The following is an 11,729-nucleotide window of genomic DNA, read 5'->3' on the forward strand; positions in this document are numbered from 1 at the left end:
CGGGGACTGCCTGTACTTTTAAGGCATTTCTAGATTACTAATACAATGTCAATGCTATATAAATAGTTGTTACACTGTATTGGTTAGGGAATAATGACAAGAAAAAAGTCTGGACATGCTCAAACAATGAGTGCTGGAGAGAGAACTTCCGGGTTTTCCCAATCCGCAGTTGGTTGAATCCACGCATGCGGAATCCGCGGATAAGGAGGGCCGACGGTACTTCCCAAGTAATGGTGGAGCATAGTACCCAGGTTTAAGCAGGAACCCATCATAGTCATTGACAAATCCTAAAAAGGACTGCAACTGTGATACATCCTTTGGCCTTGGGGCATCCAGCATTTTCTCAACATATTTCTGTAATCTTTGTGCATCAATACAGGTTTCCCCTGCTATCTGAAGGTACAGCGTTCCTATGAAACCGTTTGTAAGCCGAAATGTCATAAAGCGAAGAAGCAATTACCATTAATTTATATGGGAAAAATTTTTGAGCGTTCCCAGACCCAAAAAATAACCTACCAAATCATACCAAATAACACATAAAACCTAAAATAACACGAACATATAGTAAAAGCAGGAATGATACGATAAATACACAGCCTATATAAAGTAGAAATATTGTATGTACGGTGTAGTTTCACTTATCAAACTCGGGAAGACAGCAAGCCAAAATCGATTTGGAGAAAAATAAATAATCGGCATGTACACGCGTAAGCAAACAACTGCCTGCACAAGGCTTCATGGTCATTGTAGTCTTTCTCGGGGTAAACACACATACAAAGCGGGCAACAACACACACAAAATGCCGGTGGAACATATCAGGCCAGGCAGCATCTATAGGGAGAAGCGCTGTCGACGTTTCGGGCCGAGACCCTTCGTCAGGAAAGCGGGCATCTTTCTTTTCGTAAAAGCGAAAATCCTCTTTGGTTAGCGAAAACAGGTACTAATGTAGGTCTTTCGTAACAATGGGCTGTCGTAAAGCGAGCGTTCGAAAAACGGGGGCCACCTGTAGTGTGAATACAGTAAGAGATGCTTGGTTTAAAGAATTCATATTTGTTGTATCATACTCTGAGCCCATAATCTTAAAATATTTTTAACACCTGTCTTGAAATTTTGGAGATCCTCACAGCGATGTCATCCAGGTAACACTGAGTGTCCGGGAAGCCTCACCATTCTTGGTCTGCAGCTTACTCCCAGATTGCAAGTGCCGACGCCACTCCAAAAATAAGCCGATTATAACAATAAAGTATTTTTGTTGAGAAACACCTTCGACTCTTCTTCCATCTCCATCTGTAGGTAGGCCTCAGCTAAATCATCTTAGCTGAAGTGTTTCCCTACTGAAAAGTTTGAAAAGATATCCTCCATTCTGGGCAGAGGATACTGATCTGCTTTTAGTACCAGGTCGACGGGGAGCTTAAAATCACCACAGATCGTGATACACCCATTCTTCTTGGCTACTGGGACCATTGGCAATGCTCGTGGGCTCTACTCAACCTTGGAAAGAACTCCTTTAGCCACCATGTGATCCAGCTCACTGGCTACTTTATCATAGATGGTATAAAGAATCGGGCAGGCTTTGTAAAACTTAGGTGTTGCATTTTCCTTTAGCACTATTTTACCCTCGAGACGACTGAGTTTTCCCATGCCATCCTTGAAGATGGCTGCGGCGTCGCCGTTCTCAGTTCACTTTCCGTTGCCGAGTATGATGGATGGATCTCCAATCAAGCTGTAGTTGTCTCAGCCACTCATGGCCCCACAACACAGGCCCTCCGACTTTTACCACGTACAAGCCCAATGGTGGCTGTTGTATTTCACTGTTAGGAATGCCATTCCCACAGGAGCTATCTTTTCTCCGGTATAAGTTCTTAGTTGGATATCTGCAGGCTTCAGTTCAGGATCTTTGAATTGCCGTTCAAACTTATTTTGTAGAATGACTGAAACAGCCCGGTCAGCGTCCATGTCCATTTTAATTAATTTGCCATTCACTTCTGGTGTAAGTGTCTCTTGTTAGTTTTCACACTGTAAACCTCAAAGCTACCCAGTCCTGTGTCACTCTCATCATTATCAGATTTTCCATCAACAGCATGCAGGTTAGTGTTCTTTTTGAAACTGCAACTCGATTTTTTAAAATCTTTTTCTCTTCCCTGTGCAGTCCATTTATTTTTGTCTACCTGACATGCTCTTTGTGTAGGTAGGCCTCCGTTAGTCTTGTTAGACCATGGATTTGCACCTTGGAAGGTTTCTAGGGCATAAATGGAAGACCGGCAGTTGCCCAAGCTGCAAATATCCCCTCTCTGCGCCACTGATGTTGTCCAAGGGAAGGGCATTAGGACCCATGCGGCTTGGCACCGGTGAGCAATGTGTGGTTAAGTGCCTTGCTCAAGGACACACACTCAGCCCCAGCCGAGGCTCGAACTGGCGACCTTCAGATAACTAGACGAACGCCTTAACCACTTGCCCTACTTTGTTGCATTTTCTGCAAGTTTTACCTTTAAACCTGCATTGGTCTAATGTGAGCCCCTGCAACAAACAAAATCTGTTCAGCCAGGCAGCCAGCTCCTGAATAGACGCTGCCTTGCTGAGACACCGCTCCCTGAAAATGTCCTGGGTACTTCGTAGGCCAGTACAGTACCCAAGATGGAGCAGACTAGATTTACAACCTTCTACAAGCTTCTTTTGGTCCTGTGCAGTAGCCCCTCCATACCAGACCGTGATGCAGCCTGTCAGAATGCTCTCCACGGTACAACTATAGGAGTTTTTGAGTGTAGTTGTTGACATGACAAATGAAGTACAGCCGCTGTCTTGCCTTCTTTACAGCTGCATCGATATGTTGGGACCAGGTTAGACCCTCAGAGAGTTCAACATCCAGGAACTTGAAGCTGCTCACTTTAAACATACAACAAAGGGGTAACCTGAAAATCATGAGGGGCATAGACAGAATAGCCAGAATTCCCCGTGCAAAAGTATCAAAAAAAGAGAATTACAGTGAGAAGGAATTTTAAAAGGGGGTCTGAGGTAAGACTTTATACAGAGAAATCAGACGACGCAGTGTGTTCGGATATCATCTACATTTAACAGAACGGGTTCAGCAGCCGAAGCATAGACGATAAGTCAATCTTGTCAAAGCTGTTTCAGGAAAGCAAGTTCCCAAAAAGCTACTATCACTGTTGTTGTCCTGGCTACTCATCTGCAGCTGGGACTGACAAGGAACATCGACCTTTCCTCTCTCGGAACATGTTGCCCAACCTGCTTCAAGTTCGCGCTGCGTCCCGCAGGTAGGACTTCTCCCGCCAGCCCCACTCGCCAGAACCACATCCTTACCACGGCCGCAGTAGTCAGCACACAGGCGGTTGTGTAGGCTCGCGTTACCACCGGGATCTGCCGGTACTCCTGCAGCAAGCCTAGGTACGCCATGGCCCCATACCAAGATCAGCGTCGCCGCCAGACGGACAGCGCCGCCCTCCAATCACAGGGCAAGGCTGCACCCGGCTGCCAATCACACGGCTGCATTTCAGCAACCTGCCCGCAGGTGGGGCCGCGTCGCCGACTGACTAGCCAATAGGACAACGAATGGTCATCATTGTTGACCAATAGGAAGAGAGAAGCTGCGGCTCCGGTCGATTGGCAGTAGGTAGGTAGGTAGGTAGCATGTCAGGAGAGCCGTGGCCATTCGGGTGGAGAGACCGTGGCCAATGGTGTGTCATAGGGAGTGTTGTATTATATATATGTAGATAGGGATGTACGTGGTATGATTAATAAATTTGTTATAACACCAAAACGTTGCCAGTGAAGAAGGTTGTTTAAGGTTACAACTGGATTTAAAGTGGACTAAGGATTGCTAGCTGGAATATAACTATTACATTAAATTGGTTTATTTATTGTCTCATGTACCAATTTACAGTGAAACATTTTGTTTTGCATGCTATTTATTCACAGCCGTGCATTGGGACAGTACACGGGAAAGCCGATGACAGAATACAGAGCAGTGTTAAGGAAAGGGAGTGTGTGTGGTACAGGCAGGCGGTGAAGTGCGATGCCAGTAATGCACCACTTGCACTATTAGTGACAGGACCCTGGGGAGTGTTAAACAGATAGACGCTATGGGTATAAATGCAGAAACAGGTTGATCCAAAAACCTCTGAAATCCAAAATCTGCTGACATGACATCACAAGTGATAAACTCCATTAGGCACTGGGAAGGTTCCCAGGTGATGCATATTTCGGGAAAGGAAAACCAGAGTATCAGAGGTGGAGAGGGTCAGTAACTTTAAGTTCTCTGGTGTTGCTATTTCAGAGGACCTGTCCTGAAGCCATCATATCAATGTAATTGCAAAGAAAACACGACAGCGACTCTACCTCCTTGGGAGTCTGTGGAGATTCGGCATGATATCAAAGACTTTGCCACCTTCTCTAGATGTGGTGGGGAAAGTGTATTGAGTGGTTGCATTACGACCTGGTATGGGAATATCAATGCCTTTGAAAGGAAAATCCTAGAAAAGGTGGTGGATTTGGTGCACAGATAAAGCCCTCCCAACCACTGGGCACATGAAACGCTGTCGTAGGAAAGCAACGTCCATCATCAAAGATCCCCACCACCCATACCTTGCTCTTTTCTCGCTGCCACCAGAAAAGGTACAAGAGCCTCAGGATTTGCACCACCAGGTTACTACCATCAATCATCAGGCTCTTGAACAAAACAGAATAATTACACTCATATATTGAGATGTTCCCACAACCAATGATCTCACTTTAAGGACTTTTATCTGGTTATTTCATGTTCTTGTTATTTTTAATGGTTATTTATATTTGCATTTGCACAGTTTCTTGTCTTCTATACGCTACTTGATCTTTCATTGACCCTGTAAAGCTACTATTCTACAGACTTGCTGAGTATTCCTCCAGGAAAAAGAATCTCAGGGTTGTATGTGGTGACTCTGATAATAAAATTTATTTGAACTTTAAGGACTCTGTGTGCCACAGGCAGTCCGGACAAGTGCCCTCACATACGTAATGAACTGAAGTTAATGAAAAATAATGCATAAAGTGAAAAATGAAGGTCTCGATTGTGTATTGGGGGAGTGGATTCGTCAGCATAGAGTGCTGATCATGAAACAAGCAAAGGTCTATAATGATGAATTGAAAATTGAGGTAATTGTGACGATTCAGCATGTTGGTTGCATAAATTTAAGGCGTTAAATTTTTAAAGTGTCGCTAATGCTACTGGAGAGGGTTTAAACTAGATTTGTGGGGGTGGAAACCAAAGTAAAGAGGCAGAGGATGTGCACAAGTAGAGACAGCTTGTAGAGAGTTTGTGAGGAAGGATAGGCAGATGATAGAGCAAAGAAGCACTCAGCCAGATGGTTTGAGATGTGTCTATTTTAATGCAAGGAGTATCATAAGCAAGGCGGATGAACTTAGAGCGTGGATCAATATGTGGAACTATGATGTTGTGGCATAGAGACTTGGATGACTCAGGGACAGGAATGGCTGCTGAGTGTGCTGGGCTTTAGATGTTTCAGAAAGGACAGGGAGGGAGGCAGAAGAGGTGGGGGAGTGGAACTGCTAATCAGTGATAGTATCAGGGCTGCAGAAAAGGAGGAAGTCATGGAGGAATTGTCAACTGAGTCATTGTGGGTGGAAGTCAGAAACAGGAAGGAGGCAATAACTCTACTGGGTGTTTTTATACATCCCCCCCAACAGTAACAGAGACATCAAGGAGCAGATAGGAAGGCAGATTCTGGAGCAGTGCAGTAATAATAGGGTTGATGTGATGGGTGATTTTAACTTTCCTAATATTCACTGGCATCTCCTTAGAGCAAGGGGTTAGGTGGGGTGGAGTTTGTTAGGTGTTCAGGAATGTTCCCTGATGCAAATGTAGATAAGCCTACAAGAGGAGAGGCTGTACTTGATGTGGTATTGGGAAATGAACCTGGTCAGGTGTCAGATCTCTCTGTGGGAGAACATTTTTGAGGTAGTGATCACAACTCTATCTCCTTTACCTTAGCGCTGGAGAGGGATAGAAGCAGACAATTTGGGAAAACATTGAATTGGCGTAAGGGAAATATGATGCTATTGGGCAGGAAATTGCAAACAGATGTTCTCAGGGAAATGCACGGCAGAAATGTGGCAAATGTTCAGGGAACATTTGCATGGTGTTCTGCATTGAGGCAGGGAACGGGTGCTAGAGTAAAAGAACCATGCTGTACAAAGGATGTTGAAAATCCAGTTAAGAAGAAAAGCTTCTGAAAGGTTCAAAAAACTAGGTACTGTTAGAGCTGTAAAAAATTACAAGGGTGCCAGGAAGGAGCTCAAGAATGAAATTACGAGAGCTAGAAGGGGCCATGAGAAGGCCTTGGCAAGCTGGATTAAGGAAAAGCCCAAGACATTCCACAAGTATGTGAAGAGCAAGAGGATAAGCTGTGTGAGAACAGGTCTAATCAAGAACGAGAGTGGAAACACGTGCATGGAGCTGGAGGAGGTAGCGGAGGTACTTAATGAATACTTTGCTTCAGTAGTCACTAATGAAAAGGATCTTAGCAATTGTGGGGATGACTTACAACACACTGAAATGCTTGAGTGTATAGACATTAAGAGAGAGAATTTGCTGGAGCTTTTGAAAAGTATTAAGTTAGATAAGTCGCCAGTACTGGATCAGATATACCCTAGGCTACTGTGGGAAGCAAGGGAAAAGATTGCTGAGCCTCTGGTGATGATCAATAGGGACAGAAAAAGTACCAAAGAATTGGAAGGTTGTAAATGTTGTTCCCTTGTTCAAGAAAGGGAGTAGACATAACCCAGGAAATTACAGACCATTGAGCCTTATTTCAGTGGTGGGCAAGTTGTTCAAGATCCTGAGAGGCAGGGTTTGTAGTATTTGAAGAGATATAATCTGATTAGGGATAGTCAGCATGGCTTTGTCAAAGGCAGGTCAAGACTTATGAACATGATTGAATTCTTTGAGGATGTAATAAAACACATTGATGAAGGTAGAGCAGTGGATGTAATGTATATGGATTTCATAAGGCATTTGATAAGGTTCCCCATGCAAGGCTCATTCAGAAAGTAAGGAGGCATGGGATTCAAGGGGACATTGCTTTGTGGATCCAGAATTGGCTTGCCCACAGAAGGCAAAGAGTGGTTGTAGATGGTTTGTATTCTGCATGGAGGTCGGTAACCAGTGGTGTTCCATGGGGATCTTTTCTGGGAGCACTTCTCTTTGTGATTTTTATAAATGACCTGGATAGGAAATAGAAGCATGGGTAAGTAAGTTTGCTGATGACAGTAAAGTTGGGGGTGTTGTGGATAGTCTGGAAGGTTATCAGAAGTTACAGTGCAACATCGATAGGATGTAGAACTGGGCTGAGAAATGGCAGATGGAGTTCAACCCAGATAAGGGTGAAGTGGTTCATTTTGGTAGGTCAAATTTGAAGATAGAATATATTATTAATGGTAAGACTCTTGGCAGTGTGGAGGATCAGCAAGATCTTGGGGTCCATGTCCATAGGATACTCAAAGCTGCTGTGCAGGTGACAAGTGTTGTTAAGAAGGCATATAAGTATGTTAGCCTTCATCAGCTGTGGGATTGAGTTCAAGAGCCATGATATAATGTTACAGCTCTATAAGACCTTGGTCAGACCCCACTTGGAGTACTGTGCTCAGTTCTGGTCACCTCACTACAGGAAGGATGTGGATACTATAGAGAGAGTGCAGAGGAGATTTATAAGGATGTTGCCTCGATTGGAGAGCATGCCTTATGGGAATAGATTGAGTGAATTTGGCCTTTTCCCCTTGGAACGACGGAGGATGAGAGATGGCCTGATAGAGGCGTATAAGATGATGAGAGGCATTGATCGTGTGGATAGTCAGAGGCTTTTACCCAGGGCTGAAATGGCTAACACGAGGGGTCATAGTTTTAAGGTGCATGAAAGTAGGTACAAGGGGGATGTCAGAGGTAAGTTTTTCATAAAGAGAGCGGTGAGTGTGTGGAACGTACTTCCAGCAAAAGTGGTAGAGGCAGATACAATAGGGTCTTTTAAAAGACTCTTAGATAGGTACATGGAGCTTAGAAAAATAGAGGGCTATGTGGTAGGAAAATTCTAGGCAGTTTTGAGAATAGATTACATGATCGGTGCAACATTGTGGGCTGAAGGTACTGTGATCTGCTGTAAATTTCTATGTTTCTAAGATCATGGAGCAGCAGAAAAATTCATCGATGAGTTTGCCAAGATCATCGCTGATGAAAACCTAACAGCAGGACAACCCTGCAGTGCTGATTTCAAACCTAAAAATGAGTAAAATACAAATACAGTGTACTGTAACTTTTCAATCAAAACATGTCATCATAGGTAGAGACTGAAATTCTGCTGTTGTTTGTTGTTATTAAACAGGTGATTCAGATATTCTTCCTATGCTGCTATTGTTAACTTGCACAAATAATATTTGCATTTTATGAATGGTTTGTAATATTTTTTCTGTTGAACAAGTGTAAGACAAAGATTACTGGTAGCACGTAAATTCAGAGTCAGAAATGATGGCTATGTGTGCAGTTGTAGTAGTCATGTTATAGGAAGGACGTGACTACGCTGAAGTGGTTGTAGAAGAGATTGACAAGAATATTGCTAAAACTAGACTTTGAGGCACGAGAAGAGATTTGATAGGCAGGATTGTTCTCTCTGGAGCGAAGCAGGCTAGGGAGCGACCACATGAAATCATGAAATTATACATGCCCCTCATTTATAAATGCTCACAATACTCCAAGTGAGGCCTCACCTATGCTTTATAAAGCCTCAGCATTGCATCCTTGTTTTTATATTCTTTTCCTCTCAAAATGAATGCTAACATTGCATTCACCTTCCTTACCGCCGACTCAGCCCACAAGTTAACCTTCTGAGAACCCTGGACAAAGACAATCTTTGCACCTCTGATTTTTGAATGTTCTCCCCATTTAGAAAATAGGCGCTGCCTTCATCCTTCTGCCAAAGTGCATCACCATGCGGTTCCCTATATTATATCCATCTGCAACTTCTTTGCCCATCCCCACTCCAATCTGTCTAACTCCTACAGACACCCTGCTTCCTCAACACTATCTGCCCCACCACTATCTTGGTCACAAAACCATCAGTTCCATCATCCAAATCATTAACATACAACACGAAAAGAAGCAAACCCAACAAAGAAGCCTACGGCATACCACTGGTTACCGCAGCGAACCAAGAAAGGCACCCTTTATTCCCACTCTTTGCCTCCTTCCAGTCAGCCAATCTTCTATCCGTGCTAGTACCTTCCTGTAATACCATGGGCTTTTATCTTGTTAAGCAACTTCACGTGCAGTTCCTTGTCAAAGGCCTTCTGAAAATCCATACAAACAACATACAGGGACTCTCCTTTGTATATCCTGCCTGTTACTTTCTCAAAGAATTCCAACAGATTTGTCAGGCAAGATCTTCACCTTAAAAAACCTTGCTGACTTTGGCCTACTTAATCATGTGTCTCCAAATACTCTCAAACCTCATCCTTAGTAATAGATTCCAAAGTGTTCTCAACTCCTGAAGTCAGGCTAACTGGTCTATAACTTACTTTCCTTTGCCTCCCTCCCTTCTTAAAGAGTGGAGCCGGTACTTCCAATTTCCTAGTCCTCAGGAACCATTCCAGAATGTAGTGATGCTTGGAAGATCATTACTAATGTTTCCATAATCTCTTCAGCTACCTCTTTCAGAACCCTGGGGTGTAATCTATCTAGTCCAGATGACTTACCTACCTTCAGACTTCTCAGCTTCCCAAGCACCTGGGAAGCATGCTGACTACCCTAAATGCTTTCCAAATGCTCTTATATCATCTCCCTCAGAATCCTCCAGTAATTTACGTACGGCACTGGTCTATAGTTCCCAGGTTTTTCTTTGCAGACCTTGTTAAATAAAGGCACATTAGACACCCTCCAAGTTTCCAGAATTTCACCCAACATCGTGGACATATCTCAGCCAGTTATCCTTCAATTTCTTCTGTAGCTTCCCACATTGTTCTTCAATATGTCTGATCAGGCCCTGGAAATTTATCAACCTTCACAGTTTTAAGACACCTATCACCTGCACTTTTGTAACGTAGACTATCCATCTTCAAGACCTGCCCATTATCTGTATATCTGTATTTATCCACGGTAAAAACAGAGGAGAAATACACATTGAGGACTGATCTCCTGTGGCTCCACACTTTGACATCCTCTTTGGTCTTTGAGGGGCCCTATTCTATCCTGAGTTTCTCTTTTTCATCTAATATACTTATAAAATCACTTCGGATTCACCATAGTATTTTCTGCTAAAGGTATCTCATGACCTCTTTTAGAACATTGAACAGAACACAGAACTGTTGTGCTGCACTAACTAGACTAGAGATTAAATGTCCGTAATTAAAGGTACGTGAATCAATTCTCATCAACAGATCAGAGGTGGAGAGTATCAGCATCTTTAAGTTCCTTCGTGTTATCATTTCAGAAGATCTATCCTGGTCCAACACATAAATGCCATGATGAAGAAAGGACAACAGCACCCTACTTTCTTAGAAGTTTGCGAAGATTTTGCATGTCATCTAAAACTTTGACAAATTTTTATAGATGTGTGGTGGAGAGTATATTGACTGGTTCCATCAAGGCCTGGTATGGAAACACCAATGTCCTCACAACTGAGCATATCTACATGGAGTGCTGTCGGAAGAAAGCAGCATCTATCATCGAGGGCATCAGCATTCAGGCCATGCTCTCTTCTCACTGTTGCCATCAAGAAGGTGGTACAGGAGCCTCAGGGCCCACTTCACAAGGTTCAGGAACAGTTATTACCCCTCAATCATCAGGCTTTTGAACCAGAATGGATAACTTCACTTGCCCCCATAACTGAACTGTTCCCAGAACCTATGGACTCACATTCAAGGACTCTTCATCTCATGTTCTTGATATTTATTGCTTATTTATTTATTTTTAATATTACTTTTTGTATTTGCACAGTTTGTTGACTTTTGCCCATTGGTTGTTTGCCTGTCCTGTTAGGTCTTGTTTCTCACTGTGTTTCTTGCATTTACTGTGAATTGCTGCAAGAAAATGAATCTCAGGGTTGTGTATAGTGGCATATATGTACATTGATAATGAATTTACTTTGACCTTTGAATTTTAACTAAACTAATCCCTTCTGTCTACACAATGTCCATATCCTGTCATTCTTTGCGCATTCATGTGCCCATCCAAGTGCCTCTTAAATTCCTCCATTGAATTTGCCAGCAACACCCCCCTCAGCAGCATTCCAGGCGCCCACCACATGTGTAACAGAAACAAACTTGGCCTGCGCATCTCTTATGAACTTACCTTCTTTCATCTTAAGTGTGTGCCCTCTAGTATTAATAAAAACACAAAATGCTGGCAGAACTCAGAGGCCAGACAGCATCTATGGGAGGAGGTAGTGACGAAAGCGGGAGGTCTGGCCTGCTGAGTTCTGCCAGCACTTTGTGTTTTTATTTATTTCCAGCATCTGCAGATTCACTCGTGTTGCCCTCTAGTATTAGACATTTCTTCCCTGGGAGAACGTCTACAGTATCTCTACCTCACATAATTTTCTCCCTTTAGCCACCACCGTTCCAGAGAAAACAACTCCATTTTATTCAACGCACACAACATGCTGGGTGTTTAAATTTCCAGCATCTGCAGATTTCCTCGTGTTTGTCCATTTTGTTCAAGCTTTCTTCAAAGCTCA

General features: G+C 43.3%; 1 protein-coding gene across 3 annotated transcripts in view; it reads right to left on the reverse strand.

Moving 5' to 3' along the window:
* LOC140732899 (derlin-2-like) overlaps positions 1 to 3,434 on the reverse strand; it is an 80,835-nt gene extending 77,401 nt beyond the window's left edge. For 2 of the 3 annotated variants that reach the window (XM_073055569.1, XM_073055568.1), the window contains exon 1: positions 3,319 to 3,434. In XM_073055569.1, coding sequence (XP_072911670.1) covers positions 3,319 to 3,411 — 93 coding nt within the window. In that variant the 5' untranslated portion in view covers positions 3,412 to 3,434. The remainder of the gene's footprint in view (positions 1 to 3,318) is intronic. The other variant, XM_073055570.1, reaches the window with a different exon arrangement.
* Between the last annotated feature and the right edge of the window lie 8,295 nt (positions 3,435 to 11,729).

This window comes from Hemitrygon akajei, chromosome 9, assembly GCF_048418815.1.
Source record: "Hemitrygon akajei chromosome 9, sHemAka1.3, whole genome shotgun sequence".
Lineage (NCBI taxonomy): Eukaryota > Metazoa > Chordata > Chondrichthyes > Myliobatiformes > Dasyatidae > Hemitrygon > Hemitrygon akajei.